Source organism: Anser anser (assembly GCF_964211835.1).
Source record: "Anser anser genome assembly, chromosome: Z".
NCBI lineage: Eukaryota > Metazoa > Chordata > Aves > Anseriformes > Anatidae > Anser > Anser anser.
Window position 1 is genome coordinate 26,017,640 of NC_139723.1, and position 22,532 is coordinate 26,040,171.

General features: G+C 35.1%; 1 protein-coding gene across 2 annotated transcripts; it reads right to left on the bottom strand.

The window, feature by feature from the left end:
* Positions 1-48: 48 nt before the first annotated feature.
* LOC310889603 (uncharacterized protein) lies at positions 49-18,234 on the bottom strand. Of its 2 annotated transcripts, XM_083817288.1 has the most exons (3): positions 17,039-18,234; positions 8,245-8,358; positions 49-3,057 (listed from the first exon to the last, which is right to left on the bottom strand). In XM_083817288.1, exon 3 carries the CDS (start codon positions 2,438-2,440, stop codon positions 1,532-1,534), a length of 909 nt encoding a protein of 302 aa, XP_083673414.1. In that variant the 5' UTR covers positions 2,441-3,057; positions 8,245-8,358; positions 17,039-18,234; the 3' UTR covers positions 49-1,531. The 2 variants fall into 2 exon arrangements, with proteins under 2 accessions (XP_083673414.1, XP_083673415.1); XM_083817289.1 differs by lacking the exon at positions 8,245-8,358.
* Positions 18,235-22,532: the final 4,298 nt, after the last annotated feature.

The following is a 22,532-nucleotide window of genomic DNA, read 5'->3' on the forward strand; positions in this document are numbered from 1 at the left end:
AGAAAAAAAAAAGCAAATGGAAGCAATCACATTTTTTCCCATGTTTTTATTTGTTCATGTACATACATATCTCCATATCTCTGTAGGTGTATACAGCTTTGTACTTAAAACACAGCAGAAAGAAATCTCTGATACCGTGTTGACATTTAGGTACTGTAATGATAAATGATCTCGTAAAAAACAGAGACAAGTAAAAAGACACTATCCACTAGAAGGTAGCTTCTCCCTTCAGAGGGAAGGCTGAATATTGCAGCTTGTTGTGCTGAGACCTGTATTTACTGTCATGTGAGGTTTGGAGAATGTATGTCTTCAGTATCTTTAGAAAAAATTTAGAGATGTACTCAATAACATCAAGGATGAGTGAAGATGGCTTGTAGACCAAAAGATAAAGTTATAACCTAAACCTTCCTGTAATGATTTGCCTTGTTCTAAAGGACACATATGAGGGTGAAAGAAAATCTGGGCACAAGTTGGTGACTTATGCTGCTCATTATAAAGCAATGCTAGAATATTTTCCTCTGACTTCTCTGTTTGCAAAGGATAAAAATAAGTTCTTTTCAGATTCTGCTCTTCTCTCCTCTGCAGAAATAGTAGCAAATCACTCTCCTGATGCTGGAGACCTAAGGTATTTTTGTTTTTGGAGTTTAATGTCTTACGGTCAACCTTATCATTTTAGCATTGAATGTAACAATAATTCTACATAATAGAACTATGCAATAACCTCTGACTCTTAATATTTTATATTACTGTTTCTGTAAATGTCTTAGCACTGAATAGATGTAACAGAAAATTCAGTGCCAGTTACTAAGTGTGGTAGGTCTCACTATCCTTTGTTCACTTTTTCAGTGATGCAAATAATCACAATTTTTCCCCCTTTGGACAAATCCATAGTAAAAATTTAGGTTTCTATTTAAAGAATCAAGTTAAATTCATTCAGTGTACTATTCAAAAAATGGAGTTAAAGATAAAGGTATTGAGATAAAAGAAGATTGATAAGAAACCTAACAAAAACGAACAAGAACAAAGACAAGAACAGTTTTAACAGAGTTTGAATGTGTGGCAGGTACAAGAAACACATAGCTCTAATAACGTGTGAATTGCACATTTGCAAATTTTGAAGTGCATGCATTTCTGTATCCACTAGACAAGGAAAAAATTAATCTGCATATGATGAAATTTTCATGTTTGAGAACATTCCTACAATTTTGCTATACCTGTATCCTTAGGTTAGGTAACACTTGTTATATTTTATTTTGATAACATGGCAAGATTACTTTTTTTCAAATTATACAAATGCCGTACTTTTGATGTGAAGTTCCATATTGTCTTACTATAATGAAAAAAATAAAGTAGCACATTTTCTTAATGTTACTCAATATATGAGAGAAATCATTGATTCATAGAATCATTAAAGGTTGGAAAAGACCTTCAAGATCATCTGATCCAACCATCACCCTACTACCAATGTCACCCACTAAACTATGTCCATAAGCACCACGTCCAACCTTTCATTGAACACCCCCAGGGACGGTCACTCCACCAGTTCCCCGGGCAACCTGTTCCAATACCTAACCACTCTTTCTGAGAAGAAATTTCTCCCAGTTTCCAACCTAAACCTCCCCTGGTGCAACTTGTGGCCATTCTCTCTAGTCCTATCACTAGTTACCTGTGAGAAGAGCCTGACCCACAGCTCCCCACAATTTCCTATCAGGTAGTTATAGAGAGCAATAAGGTCTCCCCTGAGCCTTCTATTCTCCAGACTAAATAACATCAGTTCCCTCAGCTGCTCCTTATAGGACTTGTGTTCCAGGTCCTTCACCAGCTTCACAGCCCCTCTTTGGGCATGCTCCACGGCCTTGATGTCTTTCTTGTAGTGAAGGGCCCAAAACTGAAAACAGTACTTGAAGTGTGGCCTCACCAGAGCAGAGTACATGATCACTTCGCTGGTCCTGCTGGTTACACCATGCCTGATACAAGCCAGGATGTGATTGGCCTTCTTGGCCACCTGGGCACACTGTTGGCTCATGTTCAGGTGAGCATCAATCAGCACCAACAGACCCTTTTCCTCTGCACAGTGTTCCAGCCACTTTGCCCCAAGCCTGTAGTGCTGCATGGGGTTTTTGTGACCAAAGTGCAGGACCCGGTATTTAGCCATGTTGAACCTCATCCCATTGGCCTCTGGCTGTTTATCCAACCTGTCCAGGTCCCTCTGCAGGGCCTTTCTACCTTCCAGAAGGTCAGCACTTCCCCCCAGCTTGTTGTCATATGCAAACTTACTGAGGGTGCACTCAATTCCCTCATCTAAGTCATCAATAAAGATATCAAAGAAGATTGGCCCCAACACGGCCAAGATTGGCCCTGGGGAACACCACTCGTGACTAGTCACCAGCTGGATTCCACTCTGATAACCACTGCTCTCTGGGCCCAGCCGTCCAGCCATTTCTTAACCCAGCAAAGACTGTACCTGTCCAAGCCATGGGCTGCCAGCTTCTGAAGGAGAATACTATGTGAGACTGTGTCAAAGGCCTCGCTGAAGTCTAGGTGGACTACATCAACAGCTTTTCCCTTATCCACCAGGCAGGTCACCTGGTCATAGAAGCACATGAGTTTGGTCAGGCAGGACTAGCCTTTCATGAACCCATGGTGACTGGGCCTGATCCCTCGTGGTTGTCCTGCATATGTTGCGTGTTTGCATTCAAGATGACCTGTTCCAGCACCTTTCCTGGCACAGAGGTCAGACTGACAAGCCTGTAGTTCCCCAGGTCCTCCTTATGACCTTTTGTATAGATGGGTGTCACATTAGCAAGTTGCCAGTCATCCGGGATCTCTCCAAATGACCATGACCGCTGATAGATGATGGAAAGCATCCCAGCAATCACATCCACCAACTCCCTCAGCACCTTCAGGTGGATCCCATCTGGCCCCATGGACTTGTGATAGTCCCCGTGGAGCAGCAGGTCTTTAACTGTTTCCACCTGAACTGTGGGGGGTTTCTTCTACTCCTTGTTCCAGACTTCCAGGTTGGGAGGCTGAGTACCCCAAGGAAAAGTGGTCCAGCTAGTAAAGACAGATAAAAAGAAGGCATTAAGAACCTCAGCCTTTTCCTTATCCTCAGTAGCCATGTTTCCCTCTGTGTCCAGTAAAGAATGGAGATTCTCCTTGGCCCTCCTCTTGCCTTTAATATATTTATAAGAACATTTTTTGTTATCCTTAACCATAGTGGCCGGGTGGCCAGGTTAAATACAGAATTTAGGTAGAAGCTAATTAAACCCTAGTCTGTCTTTTCCCTCAGGCTGTAATTCATTAAGAACAGTATCCTCATTCAGAGAACTATAGAAGTAGATTATTGGTTTGACTGAAATTGGTAGGATTTATACTTAAAATTAAGCACATTTTAAAGATATTTCCTGGACTGAAGCTTCTGTTCTAATCATGGTTATCATTTTTTTTTTGCTTGTTTATTGTGATAGAAAGCTAGCTGTTAATCAAAACCCAATACGTAAAGATCTTAGATCTCCAGCAAAACATCCCCACAAACAAATGTATATTTACATATATGGAAGGAAATGTCATAAGGTCTTCAATGTGAAAACATTTCCAGGTTATTTCTTCCTCTCCCTACAGTCTTCCATTGTCATTGCTCGGTAACATTCAACAATTTCTTCAAGTAATGCTCTTTTTCAACAAGGTTCGAGTCATGTAGTGAAAGAACTGAAATAATACTGTGCTTACAAGCTAAATAGTGCATAAAAATATTTGTAGATTACATGACAAGGGGGGTTTAATGAACGGTTAGTCAGAAATGGATTGTAAATGATCTACAAAGAGAGAGAACCTCCCAGTCTCCTGCTAATGTCATGTGGGAGTTTGAGGTGCCCAAATTTACTTGAGGACATGCGTCTCACTGATGATCTCTAAACTAGTAAATAAATCTTACATATTTTTACATTCAGCAGTAAAGAGAGGTGCTTCAAGAATGACTAAATATTCTTTTCAGTTTGGATTCATTTTACAATGATTTGATTTTATTTCTTTGTTTAAGAGCACAGCAAATAGTAGTGTCATGCCAATAGTTTGTTCTTTGACTGTGATTGTGCACGTTGTCATATTAGAGAATTGGTGACAATACTATCCTCTTGACTGGAAAGCAGGGTCAATCCAATCCCTAACAGAAAAAGCATCATAAATCAGGTAAAAAATTCCCAACTGAGGCATATGTTAACTTCTGTTTCCCAGTTCTCTTAACAACAACTTTCAAGCTTGAGAGCCTAAGAGGAAAGTAGTCAGGAAAACTATTCTAAGGAGAAAAGCGATATGTTTTATATAGATAAAAGACCCTGATGATAGTAAACAAACAAACAAACAGAACAAAATTAAAAAAAAACAAACAGCAATTGTTTTGGGAAATAAGGAAAGCAGTGAAGTACCAAGCCAAATTAGTCAGCCAAAGGTGAATAATTACTGAACATGGTAGTCATTAAATAGCAACTTTTAAAAAGAACACAAATGATCACTTCAGTGTTCAGCTGTCAGAACTTCAGATGTCTTTCATTATAAAATTGTTGTTCCTCATATGAATTTCATGTACAAAAATGCACTGTAGATACTTTGCATATCAGAATTCATTGATGGAGACAATTAAAAATTGTTTTGATGCTCCTTTTCATGGCTTGAAATTCATATTGTATTATCATGTATCCCTTGACAGAATTCAATACTTACAGCAATGATAGAAGAAGGTCTTGCCAAGAAACAGCATTACATGGCACACTGCTGTGTTTGCCTATTTGGTCACTGTGGTACTAGTGACATACTTCAAGTAATTAACAAGCTCACAATAATAAGGTTATGAGCTTTATTTAAATATTATTACTATTTCTTTATTTAAGTATTTGTTAAAATTTCTTCAAGATTATATCAGGAACTTTGGAATTGCCTTCCCTGCATACTGGACTGTCAATTTTTGCATTCACCCCTGAGTAGCAGCCATATTTTAGTGAGCAATGTGATATTTGAGTCAGGTATATGGTAGCAATAAGAAAGAACTGTACGTCTGTACATATCTCTGTCTGTTGCAGAGATATACAAACGAGAGACTAACACATAAGATATAAGCTGTCTTTTCCTGGACAACTTCTGATGCTAATATTAACAGAAGTTGTGAATATTTGAAGATCAAATGTATTACCTGATTATGGCAAAGAAAGTAATACGTAAATTGGATTGAAACAGCAGAAGAAGCGAGATTTGTGCTTGCATCTCTCTAGCAAAATCTGGTTTGCAATTTGGCATTTTTTACAGTTGTCAAGTGAGATTCAGCATGTGGCAGTTCTTTTTAATGAGAGACTGCAAACTGGTTTAGTTTCTTAATGATAACATAAATGGAACATGACTGAGTACCTTCATCTGAACAAATCAAAAGTAAACAAATAACACCCCTTGAAACAAACAGGTACCTTTTAAGTGCTAACTTACTTTCCAATCCTCTAATGAAACACGACAACAGCATCTAGCTTGAATGGTACAAGTTCTTGCTAAGTGCTTCTACAGGTGAAGGAAAACAAGGAAATGACTAGAAGCAAGACATTTTTGTAGCCTATTTATTTATTTATTTATTTTTTTAAATATTTGTTGAGTTATTTGTTTTTGGAGTTCTAGTCTTTGAGGAAACAGAAAATCATGCAGGATACACTCTACACCTACAATTATATTAGCATGAACAGAATGTTATACTCAGAATGTTAATGGAAGCAGAAATATAAGATCCATAAAGCACCAGATACCGTCTTTTCCATTGGCTGAAGCCAATCCTCATTTCGTAAATCAGTAAAAACTGTGTCTGTCTCTTGTGTTTTAATGCCTGATTCTGCAGTGGTGCTCTGTCAGTTATACAGGAGCTTTATTGCAGCTGCTGTGCATGAGCCTAGGAAGAGTCGTGCTGTAACTGAACACCATGGTACATGTGTAGCCAGTTTGCTCATCTCATTCTCACCTGCACACCTGCTCTTTTGCGGGTAGGAGAAGACACAGGGAATCAGAAGTCTATTAGCTGACTACATTCATCTTCTCCTACTAGATTCCTTGTCAAGGAAAATTCCTAGAATTTCTGCTGACCCAAAGAAACTGGGGGGTCAGAAAGCGGAGAAGGAAAAGATGAAGATTCATGTATTCCTGTGCGTTTTAACCAAGACAGCATCTATCAAATGACACTGTTTAATCTGTGGGCCATGTAGCCATTAGTGACAAATGTTTAATCTGTGGGCCATGCAGATTTGAAAAGCAGGAAGTTTAACTACTATGCTACTTGTTATATGTGGAGCTTGTGTCTGAAAATCTGAATTGCTCTCGGTATGAATCAGTGATGCATGTGTGAGGCTATGACTGTAGCAGACAGTTGAACCTGGGTTAATCAAAATAGGGTAGCTGTGTTCTGAGGTATGGTAACCATGAAGAGGAAGGGAGGATGTGAAGATTTGAAGGCTAGGGAACACACAGACAAGGCCTTCTATGTACATTGCCAAATGCATGCACCTGAATGCAGCCTATTAATAGCGGTCAGAGACTGAGGGAAAGATTAGATGAGGTAATTAAACAGTTAGATAGTGCATGATGGATGCACAATAGAAGACTGATATCTGATAAGTTCAAAAATGTTATAATACAGGCAACAATAAAATACATACAGTAAAAATGGATTTAAGTGTAATACAGTTTAAACAATATAAAAACATCAATGATTGCACAGGTGGCACTCAATATATATGGCACTTGATATAGCATATGAGTATACTTCTTTCTGTATGCTGTTCTTCCTAATGAAGATACCTGAATCATAAATCTAATAGTGAATTTGAGCTTTATGGCTAGGCAAATCTGGGTGAATGGTCTCAGAAATCTGGTCTCAGAAGCATATTCTAGAGCAATCAAAAGTAGCTGATGAACATTCATGTACTGAGATGTCAATGGCTCTGGAAACGGCAATCAGCTTATTTTGCTGTTACAGATCTGATATTCTTGTTTGAATGAAATGAGGGAACCTTGTTTGGTGTGGAGATGACCCTTGCTAAGGCAAAAGGGTCAACTGGGAACAAAAGAACCCACTGGCAACTGTGGCACTCACATTTTTTTTGAGTTAAAAAAAAAAAAAAGACAATATTAAGTGACTGAAAAGGAAGTTTTTGTAAGTACCTGATTTACAGGATCAAATTGTAAAGGGTCCAGCACAAGACAATATTTCATAGCCCAAAACAAGAAAAAGAAAGGAGAACATGGAAGAGTTAGAGTTTCATGAAAGAAAGAAAGGAAGCATATTTTCCTACAAACAGTTAATCCTCAAAGTAATAAAAAAAAATCTATTGGAAAACTTTTTGAATCAGTAATAGTGAAAAAGACACTTCTACATAAGTTAAAGAAAAAAAGACAACTTTTCAGAATTCAAAAATATTCCTTAGTGCAATGAGGTGTCTGGATACATAGGTGTGAAGTTTTAAATGCATAGAAAAGAGTAAAAAAGTAAAAAAAGGTAGAAAAGTGCAGAAAAACAACAACAACAAAAACAAACACACACACACACAACAGATAAAAAAAAACCCTAAAGCAACAAACCAACCAACAAAAAAAAAAAAGAAAAAAAAAAGAAAAAAAAAGTCCCAGGCCAAATATTTATGCTTTAAAATTAGCAAACAGCAAAGAAACATTCAGTGCAGTTTTTAATCTACTATGGTTATCTCTTCATCACAAAATTCTTTATGAGTATTTGATAAAAAAAGAACTTATTTGAGAAACATATCCAAATGAATAGTTTTGTAAGCATTTCTAGCTTAATGATATTATGATCCAATTAAATTTACTTCAGTGAAAATATTGGAAAATATGTAGGGAACAGAAAAAAATAATCTGTTCTAATGTAATTTTTAGAATATGTAAGGAAGGGAGTCAAAGAAGCTAGCTTGATTCTACTGAATATCCAGTTATAAACAAATCTAACAAAGTTTTAATTTCACAGAAAAAAAAGTTTATAAAATTCCTTTAGAAAATGTCTTGTAAAAGTCAAATTAAAAATAATCACAACAGTCCAGGGAACTTTTTTTTTCCATTGTATTTCATCTGATAGCACAAGAAGAGAAACAATTAAAATAGTAATTAACTTAGGCTTTTTCTTTAAAGAAAACACATCTGAAATGATCAAACACTTTCAGGTACAACAATGTAATGTTTAAACAAAATTTTATTTTAACTTACTACCTTATTTTTAGAGAGTGTTAACAATCCTCTGAAGCTTTTTTTTCCTCACTTTAGTTAGGTAGATTAACTATAGTAACATAATAAACAAGTTATTGGATCCTTTTCACTTTGCTTCTGTAAAAGAAAAAAAAAAAAAGAAAAAATGTTCTTATGGTAAGAGTATAATCAGAATGAATTCAGAACGAGTTTCAGTTAAACAGCTTATTTTCCAAGAGGGAAAGAAGTGAGAAGAAAATATTTTTGGCAAATCTAAAAATATTTTTTTGGCAAAAAAAAATATATCTTTGGCAAATCTACAGAACTAATAGTTATGACAAGAATCTTTAAGGGACCACTGTAGAAGAGAATTAATAGGTTGTTTATTCTTGCCAGGAAGGAGTGAATTGCTGTATGTTTTCTTAGTTGGAGTAAAAACAACAAATACAACTATTACATGCAGTATGAAATAGCATTTGTAGCTTAAAGTTGGCTGCAAGCTTGAAGCAGTCTATCTTACCTGTACTTTAGAAGTATAAGAGATACTGAAAAAGTGAGATAATAATATAGCTGCCTTGATTTAAGTAGCTGTTTCCAAAACCGACAGTACCAAGTGAATTAAGTCAGGAATGGAGAAGCTGGGTTTGTCTAACATAAGCATAATGGATATGGATTAATAAGATGGTCCTGAAAGTATTCTGGAAGCTCATTATGTGAAAAATGACAGACTTTTTTTTTTTTTTTTTTAAGTTTAGGATACGATTTTTAGGTATTTAAAACTAACCTAAACACTTGGTAAAAAAATTACCTAATAAAATTTAGGTCTGCTAGTAAATTTTTTTATATGTTCCTTTTACTGTTCGCTTTGCATAGGGGCAGGTAACTGGAATAAGTTGGAGGAAAATACTACTGAGAGATTTATTTAAATGTATATCATAGAATCATGGAATGGTTTGGGTTGGAAGGGACCTTACAGATTCCAATCCCCCCTTGAAATGGGCAAGGACACCTCCCACTAGACCAGGTTGCTCCAAGCTCCATCCAACCTGGCCTTAAACACTTCCAGGGAAGGGACATCCACACAGCTGGATGGGACAACTAGCACAGTGGGTTGCAAACAGTGGATATATACTCTTGACTTTTCCAAACACATAGTTTAGTGAAATGAACAGAATATGTGACTTTGACAGGGAGTGATTCTATTTTGTTGTATTTTATGTGCAAATGAGATTTTTAACCAGTTAGAGAACATAGAAACATGGTAGAGGGGTGATAACCATTTGAATTATGTATGATGTAAGAAACAGTGAGATGCATGAAAGGAGCTGGCACCCTTTTACAGATCTACGGCTGCCAGATAGCTGTATGCTCTGTATATGCTGTCGGTATATTAGTATTGCTTTTTACCCTGCAGCACTAGGTATAATGCAGAGTAATTGTGGCTGAACAAGATACTTGTTCTTAGAAGGGTTGTGTTTGGCTTAGAGGTGGTCAGGCATGTGCAGATATATTTCTGGGATATTAATTTGTATTTAAATTATTGTAATCTATATTATTAATTTTATTTACTGGGACTAGGTTCCTGGAGTACCAGCAGTAGTTGGTAAAAAAGATGGATCAAGACCAACCCTAAAAGACGCACTAAGTGCAAAAAATAAAAAAATAAAAAAAAAATAATGTGCACTAAGTTTAGTCCTAACTGGCTGCAAGATACTGAGGAGGCATTTTGGGCTATGGGTACTTTGTCCTGTTGGCAATAATTGTGTGATCGAAATCTAATGCTGTATTTTCAAGCTCCTTATTATGAGGAAAAGTGTTGAACAATTTTTATTTGCTTTTTCAAAGACTTTGATGATGTGCACCAAGAAGCAAGTGATTGCTTGTTTTTGCTAGACTTTCAGTGATGTGCAGTTCCTGTTGTATAACTAGTTGTTAGGCTATTGGTAAGGTATATAATAATACTGCCAGCCCCTCTTTTATTAGTTATATATTTCCTAATTTACACAGGAAATAAGAGAATTGAGGTCTTTGAGACTACTCAGAGGAATTTATTTCCCTTCATTTTATCTAGCAAGATGTTCTAATATAGTATTTTCTGAGAAACTGATTTATAAATCTAGATTACTGCTCTTAGTAAAATAATCCACAGAAGAACACATTCTTTAACTCCTTAGCTTGGCAGCTTGAGAACCTCCCCATGAAGTACCTTAAAAGAACTTTCAGTTAATCTTTCTTTTTGCAGTGGGGTAAGAATGGAGTAAAAAATGAGGAATAGTATAGATATGATTAAGACTTGAAACATATATATATTTTTTTCTGATTCTATTACAGATTTCAGTGTATGAATCTAGAGGTGACTCAACTTCCCTAAGTCTCAGTTTTTCCAAGAGAGGGATGGGGTTTTCAATTCTTCTTGTAGCAGAAGTACTCCTAGTTTAATGCATTTCTGAAACCAGATACAATGTTGGGAAGGGAATGTCATCAATATAATTAGATATATACCAAACTATATCAAGTATTAGTAATTCTAATTAGAATCTGTGAGATTTAGAATCAAAAGCACAGTCACACATGGTGGATGAGCCATGCTGAGATTTTGGGGAGGGATGTTTTAAACAGGGCAGAAGTAAGATGACACTTTCAGTAATAGGGTTGGTGAAATTGTCCCAGACTTCGTACAAAGTTGTGGAATTGTTCTACTGAACTGCAGAGTAAAACCTTATCTGGGAAGCAGAAGTAGGTGACAAAATACACAAGTTAAAAGATCAGGATACTGAAAGAACAGTTACATCTCTTACAATACATCTGATTCACTCATTTTGAGCCTAGAGACGTCATTAATAAATTCTGTCCTCAAAAAAATCTATGCTTTCCCTGAGAAATAAAAAAATGAGTTGTTTCACTGGATTTACAAAGGTCTTTTCTGCTTATGGCACTATATTCCAATTTCTTTTGTGAGGTAAAAAACGCTTACTGAACCCTACAGCAAGCAGAAATACTGCTTTCCAATTATTTAATATAACCAGAGTAATTGAAGACGCAATCCTTGCATAGTTGCATGAAAAAAATCACTGCTTGCTTACATGAGAGTTCTAGTAAAAATGAGTGCAGAATTAACCCTATAATTAGTAAAAAACCTTACAATAATTGTAATTTAATGTAACATATCTCCCTGGATGGCTCCTAATCTAGTTCACTCTGAAAGAAAGTGTTTTCTAACACATAGTCACAAAACAAGGGCTTTTTTTTCTACATTTTTCTGCATTGTATTTCAAAAAAAGTATTTATCTATGGGAAACAGCAAACCAGTAAAACTCACAGTACTCCAGCGAAATAAATTCAAAATGAAAAGTAGTTTTGAATAGTCTCATTCTAGAATACAAGATTACATGTCACCAAATTGCAGTAAATTGTCACCGATTTGGCTATCTAAGCTTTGATATATACTCCTAGACTAAGGATGTGGAGAGTTTTAGTGGGTTTACATGGCAAGGTTCTGGTAGCTGAGGGGTGACTTCCATGAGAAGAATCCAGAAGCTGCCCCATGTTAGAGAAGGGCCCCGCCGCTGGCCAGAGACGGGCCAATAAGTGATAGAGTTTGCACCTCTGTGAGAGTATATTCAGGACAGGGAAGAAAAAAAAAATAAAAAAATGATGTGGAAGAGCAGCTGGGAGAGAGAGAGGAGTGAGAAACAGCCCTGAAGATGCCAAGGTCAGGGAAGAAGGAGGGCAGGAGGTGCTCCAGGCGCCGGAGCTGAAGTTCTCCTGAAGCCTTTGGTGAGGACCATGGTGAAGTAGATTATCCCCCTGCAGCCCATGGTGTACCACGGTGGAGCAGGTTTCCACGCTGCAGCCTGTGGAGGAGCCCCCAGTGGAGCAGGTGGATGTGGCCTGGAGGAGGCTGTGGCCCGTGGAGAGCCCCCGCAGGAGCAGGCCCCAGGCCGGGGCTGCAGCCCATGGAGAGGAGCCCACGCAGGAGCAGGGGGTCTGGGGGGAGCTGCCACCCACCCATGGGGGACCCGTGCTGGAGCAGTTTGCTCCTGGGGGATGGATGGTACGGAGCCATGTGGGAGCAGTTCTTGAAGAGCTGCTGCCTGTGGGCAGCCCCCACAGGCTCAGTTCGGGAAGGACGGCATCCCGTGGGAGGGACCCCACATGGAGCAGGGGTAGGGAGTGACCATGAAGGAGCAGCAGAAATAAAGTGCTATAGATTGACTGCAGCCCCCATTCCCCCAGTTTTCTGGTACAGAATGGTGAAAAGAAATTATACAATGGTAATGGTCAAGAGCCTTTTTAAAATGTGACACTTTGTGTTAAAGGAAAATAACCATTCCCAGATTTACTCAGGTGTGGTTTAGATGTTTTTAGAAAGGTAAATGATATTCTCCATAAGAAAACAATAAGAATATAAGTGTATTTTATTTATTTTATTTTATTTTATTTTATTTTATTTTATTTTATTTTATTTTATTTTATTTTATTTTATTTTATTTTATTTTATTACTGGCTTAGTCTCTGTAAATAACAACTAATTCCATGTTAGAACAACAGAGAATTTGCTCTCAACCCTCTGGGTGCCAGACAGAATGCTGTCTGTTAGGTTGCATTTTTGAAAAAGTATTACTTCCCTGCTAAAGAAGATGGATTTTCAATTGACATTTTGACATCATCAGAAAATACAGACTGTCCTTTCAAAAACTTGTCTGGAGTCTATTAGGAAACAACTATTAAAAGAAATGCAAGCCAGCAGGACTTGATTTTTTTTTTTGTATTTAAGTTTTTGTTTGAATTGGTCATAGATAGGTCTCCAATGATTTGAGCTGTGCCAAGAAATGTTTTGATATAAGAAAAACAACCTAGGCTATCATAGCTTGCCACAGCTTAAAATGAAGTCCTTTGGTAACTAAGGCTAGATAAAACACTGTAAATGAAATAAGAAATGGACTTTTTTTGCAGTTCTCAAATCACACTGCATGTTTCAAGTCTCTGATAAAACCTTTTTTTTTTTTTTTTTTAATGAACACGGAGATTTAATAATCTACTTAACCTAATTTTTAGCTTTGTTGTAGATATAAATGCTATCCTTATGCATTTGACTTGGTGCTTGATATTAAAAAATCACCGAAGTGACTATCCAAAAGAGATGTTGTCAAAAATGCTCTAGATTTTTTGGGGTGTTAAACAATGTCTAGTAATTAGTCATCAAACATTAATAAAAATATAAAATGAAAATGAGAATACCTTGTCCCCAGTCATTCCAAAAAAATAAGGGTTTTTACAAAATGGAGATACTTCCAAATACAACGTAAATAAATTCTGATGGACTCGTAACTCTGTAAAAATTAAATGTAAATGCCATGGGGTAGAAATGCAACATTAACATGAAGTGGTATATATGTTGCCATTCCTGTAAAGAAAGAAATAGGACTGCTTAGTTATTTATATTACATGGAAATTGTTTTAATTTTCTAATGCTTGCAAATCCTTTTCCAAGATGCCAAGTCTTCTCTAGTTATTGTATGGGGACCTAGACACTTAAACCGGAGTTGTGTCGTGGTTTTATGCTTTTTTTTTTTTTTTTTTTGATAAAACTTTATGTGGTTTCAGATGTGAGTTGGACTATAATGAATGCCTGCTCATAGTAGCAGATACTGAGATGCTTAGAAAATTCTGGTTAAGAAGATACTTGAGACTAATAGATTCAATGTAGTTAGACAACTCAACCTAACCTAAAATGTTTAATATGAAAATATCTGTTAATTTCAATTCCTTCCTTCCTTCCTTCCTTCCTTCCTTCCTCCCTCCCTTCCTTCTTTCCTTCCTTCCTTCCTTCCTTCCTTCCTTCCTTCCTTCCTTCCTTCCTTCCTTCCTTCCTTCCTTCCTTCCTTCCTTCCTTCCTTCCTTCCTTCCTTCCTTCTTTCCTTCCTTCATTTGTGTGTGTGTGTGTACCTCTCTGCCACAATTCTTTCTGAAGAAGAAGGAGAGTGAATAGGTTGCCTTCACAATTTGCTTATAAAAAGGTTGATGTGGCATAAATAATATTAAGTACACAAAAGTCTGTATATGTGGAGAGCTCTGTGTAAATGTGAAATATTATTCTTCTAACAACTTTTGCCTAAATCAGTTTCCATTTTCTCTTGTAGAAGTTCTCTTCGCAATATTTTTCAAATTAAAAATATTTTAAAATATTTGCATTTTGAAGGGTTCTTTTATGTTTTTATTTATTCTTCAAGCATCATGTACTCTTCAAAGCTATTCTAGTGAATGATGCTTATTAAACTACAATGAATGCTACAAAAGACAAAATACAATTGACATTTTGCTTAAAATTTGCCAAAATAAATAATTAAATAAATAAATAAATAAATAAATAAATAGGGAGCAAAAGAGAAGCTTTTCAAAGGATTTTTAAAATAAATTAAAAACTGGTTAGAAAGAAAATCTCATTTAGCTGTCATATGAGTGGCATTTACTTTTTTTTGACTCCACATTTTCCATAGCTTACTCTTAATGGTTTTCTATATTTCTATATTTCCCCCTGTAGGTTCAGTAATCATACTGGTTCAACAGTCCTCACTTCTGTGTAAAACTGTTTGATCTACTGATAAGAATAAGTCACCCTTGACCTTTCCTTGAACCTTTCATTGCTTGTTGAACCCAGCCTCACCCCTTCCTTTCTTGCGGACATGGCAAATGATTATTTCAGAAAGTGCTAACATTGACAGTCCAGAGCTTTCTCAGAAAAAAAAAAAAAAGGGAAACTTGAAAACTTAGGTTTGACTGGAACCCATATCATTTGATCTGCATCTATAAGGCATAAAAAAACCATGTCCTCAAGACCAGAACTAGTCACAACAAAGTCATATAACCTTATTAAACTGAAACTTTTATTTGTCCTTCAGTGTGTGTGATCCTTGTGTTTCTAAGCCTTGTCCTGCTTTGATCAACCGTTATTTTATTGATATCACAGTCATACAGGAATATTTCTGCTTTTCACAGTTCAGAATTATTCACAGAATATAATCACAGATATCCAAAATAAGGCAGATGTATGTTTGTAGTCCTTAAAAATCTAAGTAAATAAATGGGAATTTCATGTGCTTCTCTCAGAAAGTTCCTACATATTTTGAGTTTCTTCTATTTTGAATTGCTTAATAAAACCATGTGGGGGATTAAGTGAGTATTTGTAATACATGATAGAAAACTGGGACACTGATCAAAATTAATCATAAATGAATTACTTGTCTCTCCTCTTTTTCTCAAAGTTTACAAAGCAAAATAGAAATTTTTGAATTAATGGAGAAAGCTGATAATGGCTTAGTCAAAAGCAATGAAAAGTATTTCTACAAAGGAGATTCCTGTCTAGAACTATGAGAAACTGTAAGATCATCATCCTTCCCCTGCCAAGAAAAATTCTGGCAGCTGTCATTCTGGTTATAGCTATGAAATCGAACTTAAGATTTGGTTGATTTGATTTCAGATTTTCAGCTAGAGATAACTCTCTGTACATGGAGTATTGCTTATACAGCTGTAGGGCTGTACATGGCATTTTGTAAACAAGGGCATGAGGAGATCCTTATCCTGATTTCCTGTGTTTTTGCTCTTTTCCTGCGTCCTTTCATTAATAAGAAAACCTAGATAGGCTCCTTTTAAAAGTATTAGGTCATTTAAAATGTATTTACTGTGTTCTAAATGTCCAAGTTGTGATAATCAGCCTTTTTACTGGCCACAGTTTTGGTATTCCTTTCCCAACTATATCAATATCTATTGGCTCTTTAGTTATACCATTCCATTTCTGAGGCTAAAATCCACTACTTTATAAGAATAATTCATTTTAGAGTGGTAGCTGGCTAAGTGATTTTTCATTATTTATTAATGGTTTTTATTTTAAAAGGAAATACGTATTCCTAAATACTTCCAAAGATGTGCCTGTAAAAAGTATAGATCTAAGTTATTCCAATGTTCCTTGGAATCAGTAGTTCCTCCAGCTCAGTACTGATTGAAAATATGTATCTGAGACTGTGTAAGAGAATCTTAATAGTTCTCTTGGGAGATTACACTCCATGAAACATGGTGGGGCATGCATTTTTGCATTGATTTTAATACATACATATAGCACAGAGATGCCAGCTTTGCCACATTAAGATGTGAAGAATAAGAATATAGAAAAGTACAATTCATTGTTAAGTACTTGTTAAAGTGGGCTAAATTATCTTCAAGTAACTGGCTGTCAGTAATGCAGTATGATTTAATGTGATTCCTTCAGAACTATTCTTCTCTATGTGACAGAAGTTTCCAAGGAAGGTCAATGATATCTCTAAGAGATTATGACAGCTGAATTACCGATTCAAAAAGCTCTCCCTTTTAGACAACCACAGAAAATGAAATAGCTTTTGATTTATAGCCATTTTATTCTAATATACATTCCTCCATTATAGCTCATCTAAAATTAGGCAATTCAGGTGTATATATAGTCTACATTTTTGCTTGATTCATCTATTGAACTATGTATTTTAAATTAAATGGCACCTCTACTTATAGGAAATATTAGATGGAACTGATATTACAGAGCTAGCAGAAAGGCTCATTATAGCCATTACTAATAAACAAAGTATGGATGGCATGACAGGATTTGACACGGAGGATACTGCCTTTTCAGTTGTATTTAGAAATTCACCAAATGCCATCTATTGAAATGTTTTGCTTGAATTCAAAGTCTTGTTTAGTTGGGATTTAGTTTAGAATATATTCAGCTAGGTGTATAGACATTACTTGATGACAAATTCAGGTGAGAAAGATCTGTCTAGAAATATCTTACCTGTTTTAGCAGACCAAAACTGACATTCTTCTTGCAATTTCTCCCTCTTCAGACCCTTCTCACAAGTCTATTCTGTGCAGGATTTTCCTCACACACACGAGTCTGAGATTTTCTTCTCAGAGAAGCTTTACTGAGAAGCACAGGTAGTTGTTTTCTTTCTAATATCTTCAAGAGGTTGGTTGGTGATCTTGGTGATAATGCTGAGTCTGAAATTCTTATCTTTGCACTAAAAAAATTAATGTGTATGCTTTCCTCTTTTTAGAGGAAAACATTCTATCTATGTGGCTTGATATAAAGAAGATTGTGATGGTACTAACTGGAGGACTATTATACATCTAGGAGTTAGTGATCCGCCTAACACTTGATCTGAGGACTACACTGTGATGTACTGTGCCATACTGTACTGCACATATTACTTGACCTTCAGGACTGCGCTGTGCTGCACATATCCCTTGATATAGCATAAGCTTAGCCAGGCAATCATAAAGAGCCTGTAGGTGGCACCCACTTGGCACTGATGCCACTGGCATATCCTTGTCTTCATTAGAAAATGAAGCAACATGTTTTCATATACACATCCTTTTGCTCAATACTAGAAAAGATTAATAGAGCAGCTTACTTCTTAAAAATAAATAAATAAATAAACAAAAATCTATAAAATCTCAACCGTAATGCCAGCAAACCTTGTTATCGATGGTTGGTCTGCACAGCTTGCTGTGTCTCTACACTGTCGTATCATCTTTAGGTTCCCAAAATCAGAAGAGATGTAAAATTTTATAAAATGTGTCAGCTTTCCTGGGAGATTATTAAAATAGCTATCTTTCTTTATAGTGTTTGTGCCTTTCTTGTTGGGATTTAGAAAGCACCAGAACCTCTTGGTGCAAAACACAAGTCCTAAGAAAGTGGATTCTTTCTGTGTCTATCACTTCCTAAAAAGGAAAAAGTATGACAAGCATTTTTTTATTGAGAAGTAGTGAAGAAAAACAGCTATCTGAAAAAGAAGCAGACTAAGGAAGAAAGGTTTTTTAATAAAAATGAACTTTAATATGGAAATTTTAAATAGTCACTTTTACTTCTTTCTCATACCTTGTTATTCGTTATATAAAGAAGAAAATAAATGGATTGAATTAGGAGCATAAGTAATTGCATCCCTTCCCCTTTCCCCTCCCCTTCCCCTTTCCCTTCTCCTTTTTCTTCGCCTTCCCCCTATAAATGTTCCAGTAATCCTAGACTACTTTTGGATATATGGGTCAAAGACTTACTGTTAGATTTTTTTCTGTTGCAGTTTCACAATTTTTTGGAGTCTTGGAGGGACAGAGAGAAGTCACTGACATCCTGGCAAAGCAGCATTTAAATATTTTATTTATAACAAGCTTATCTGACCTTATGTACTACACAGGACTAAGTATAACTATGAGCAATAATTTCCATCTGAGGTCTAGGAATTAGCTCATTCTCTTCCTATATTTTCTTTCTCTTTTTTTCTTTTTTCTTTTTTTTTTCTTTTTTCTTTTTTTTTTCTTTTTTCTTTTTTCTTTTTTTATTTTTTTCTTTTCTTTTTCTTTTCTTTTTTCTTTTTTCTTTTTTTTCTTTCTTTTCTTTTCTTTTCTTTTCTTTTCTTTTCTTTTCTTTTCTTTTCTTTTCTTTTCTTTTCTTTTCTTTTCTTTTCTTTTCTTTTCTTTTCTTTTCTTTTCTTTTCTTTTCTTTTCTTTTCTTTTCTTTTCTTTTCTTTTCTTTTCTTTTCTTTTCTTTTCTTTTCTTTTCTTTTCTTTTCTTTTCTTTTCTTTTCTTTTCTTTTCTTTTCTTTTCTTTTCTTTTCTTTTCTTTTCTTTTCTTTTCTTTTCTTTCGTTTTGTTTTGTTTCTTTTCGTTTCTTTTCGTTTCGTTTCTTTTCGTTTCTTTTCGTTTCTTTTAATTTCTTTTCGTTTCTTTTGGTTTCTTTTCCTTTTTTTTCCTTTTTCTTTTTCTTTTTCTTTTCTTTTTTCTTTTTCTTTTTCTTTTCTTTTTCTTTCCTTTTTCTTTTCTTTTTCTTTTTCTTTTTCTTTTTCTTTTTCTTTTTCTTTTTCTTTTTCTTTTTCTTTTTCTTTTTCTTTTTCTTTTTCTTTTTCTTTTTCTTTTTCTTTTTCTTTTTCTTTTTCTTTTTCTTTTTCTTTTTCTTTTCTTTTTTCTTTTTCTTTTTCTTTCCTTTTTCTTTCCTTTTTCTTTCCTTTTTCTTTTCTTTTTCTTTTTCTTTTTCTTTTTCTTTTTCTTTTTCTTTTTCTTTTTCTTTTTCTTTTTCTTTTTCTTTTTCTTTTTCTTTTTCTTTTTCTTTTCTTTTTCTTTTTCTTTTTCTTTTTCTTTTTCTTTTTCTTTTTTTCTTTTTCTTTTTCTTTTTCTTTTTCTTTTTCTTTTTCTTTTTCTTTTTCTTTTTCTTTTTCTTTTTCTTTTTCTTTTTCTTTTTCTTTTTCTTTTTCTTTTTCTTTTTCTTTTTCTTTTTCTTCTTTTTCTTTTTCTTTTTTTCTTTTTCTTTTTCTTTTTCTTTTTCTTTTTCTTTTTCTTTTTCTTTTTCTTTTTCTTTTTCTTTTTCTTTTTCTTTTTCTTTTTCTTTTTCCTCAAATCTCAACCATTTTTATCTACTGATGTATTTTTGTCTTTTCCTAATTCTGCAAAGCTTCATTAAGTTTCTTAATTTATGCACAATTTTGTTCAAGCAACAAAAGATAGGGATCATGAAACTCTTACTTTTTTCCCAATTTTCTGGAATTAACAAACAAACAACTGACACATGGATCTATACATCTGTGTAATTTTTATGCAGGAGCTATCAGGGTAAATACTAAGTAGTGTTTTATAAAAAATAGACACAAAATATGTTCTATATTATATTTGGTATCCTTCCAGAGAACAGATGTACTCTAGACAAGAGATTCATGTTTTAACTGAAATGGTGTAGACTAGCTAATTACATCGAGAAGATTTTAATCCTTTATTTAAAAGCTTCTAGTCATTGGTGCTAAAATGAAACTAAAACCTGGACCCAAAAAGTGATTAACAGTGATGGAAAAGCAGTGAGCAAAACTCATAATAGGGGGTGTGCAAAATTTATTAACAAGTTTAAGCCTTCAGGAAAAATACGAAGACTTCTCATACCTCTAGATAGGCCTTTAGCAGAAATCAGTGGAACATTATCATCGTAGAATCATAGAATCACAGAATCACAGAATGTCTAGGTTGGAAAGATCATCTAGCCAACCCCTCTGCCATGGGCAAGAATGCTACCCTGGTTTTGCCCAACCTGGCTTGAACACCTCCAGGAATGGGGCATCCGTAACCTCTCTGGGCAACCTGTTCCAGTGCCTCACCACCTTCTGAGTCAAGCATTTCCTCCTAAGCTCTAATCTAAATCTCCCCTCCTTTAGTTTAAAACCATGCCCCCTTGTCCTGTCATTATCTGAATGAGCAAAAATTTGCCCTCCATCTTTTTTATGATCCCCAGATCTGGTTTTCTGAAATGCCCATAGAAAAAGGAGGGCTGTTTTTATTTTTCTGTATGACCTCCCAAATACTTCCCTGTCATTATACATTCCACCTTGTCTTTCACCGTCCCTTGTTCTTTCACTTCCTCCTCCCTGGGCTAAACCTCCTTCATTTAGATATTTCTACTCCAGAATGGAACCAGCCACAGGCATGACTCTTTCTTGACTAACTGCTCAGATAAGCTCCTGGAGAAGGGCTGACAGCCCTTCTTAACATTATTTTTGTATCTAGGTATAAAAATGTCATGTTACCGTACAAGGGTAAATTTTGCTTCTGCTGACAACTTATTCCTACCTTCTAAGATAGAGCCATGGATAGGAATATGATTCTGATTTCAGTTGCACTAAAGGATAGGATGTCAGAGGTAGAAAGTCAGGGCTTTTTGCCAAAGTCCACAACACTGGACAGAATACAGTGAATATCTTTTTATTGTTTACTGGTTGTCTTCCTCATTTCTTTTCTTAATCCTGAAGATGATCTGAGGTTTTTTAGTTCTTTTGGTACTTCTGTGATCAGCTTGACAACTCCCTACGTGATAACTTAAGTTCTATTCCAGTTCTCTTCTCACATCATTATTCATCTCTCAGCTCCTTTATTTCTCTCACAGACACATTATAAGAAACAGAAAATAATATTTTTTCTGAAAACATTTCATTTTCTTATAAGTTTTTTAAGCAAGTAAGTAGTTAACATTTCCAGATACTTTCATATTGTTGTTATTTAATTCAGTTTTATATTCAATGGCTATAAAATTCCTATCACTTTTCCCCTAGGGACCTTTCAAATTCAGACACATTCATTACACTTACTTGTACATAATCTTTTTTTTTTTTTTTTTTTTTTTTAAGACACAGACATGGCAATTTTAATAGGTTTGTTTTTAATGAGCTGGCTTCAAACCAATATTTGAGGGCTTCTTCTTTGTCTCTAGTGTTCATCATCTCTACTCCAAAAGTTTTGACATTAATAAAAAATGAATAAATAGATAGAAGAAACAATCTCTAGAATTGATTTTAACTTCTTGGTTTTTAATTACATTGAACTTGGTGCTTATCTCAATCTCTAGAATTCATTGGTATGAAAACTGTAGAATCAGAAACCTGATAAACTCATAAAAATGTGAGAGATATTTTGTGTATATTTGTGTTAAAAAAATATCCAGACTTGTACTGTGCATATGACACTGAATTTTGAAGCAATTCTCTACGTGCTGCAAGCAAAGATTAATCTAATTTTGAGAATTTCTTCATGTCTGCATGTAGAAGAGTTACCACAACTTATGATGTACCTGGTTAAAGAGAAAAATCTGCTCTGTCTAGCCATTATTCAACTCTTGTGGGACTTTTTATAAATTCCACTTGCCCTAACTGTACTTTTTTCCTATGTCTTTATTTTCTTTTTGTTTGTTGTTTTAGTTTAAAAACAAATCACTTTAATGTGAAAAGAAGCTTGCTGCTTTCTGTGTATATAAACAGTTCAGTTATGCTTGAAAAGAAAATAACAGTTAATTTCTAAACTTCTTCACTTTCATATTGTAAAATATGTCTACACTAGAGTTATGCTGAAGTGAACTGTAAAGACAGGTGGACCTGAAGTAAAATAGTCAACACAGAAAGTGACAGCAGTCTTGCTAGTGCAGTTTGGTGCAAAGCTTAGATTATTTTACCCAGTTCCCTGTAGTTAAAGTAATTCTCACTGACCTCCAAACAAAGTTGAAAGAGGGAAGTTACTGTATGGACATGCCGTATGTTAATGTAAATATTTTGTAGAAGTTATGGAAGTGAATGACAGATTGGAGAATGTAAATATTAATGTATCTGTATGTAAGAGGAAGGAATAAAAACATGCAGAAATGATTCTATGCATGAGCCAGAAGAGCTTTCTTTCTAGTATATGTCATTTGGGAAGACCTAGAACATCTAGGTATGTATATGTGTTTTGAAATATTTGGGAAAGGCAGCTGCCTTTCAGGAAGAACA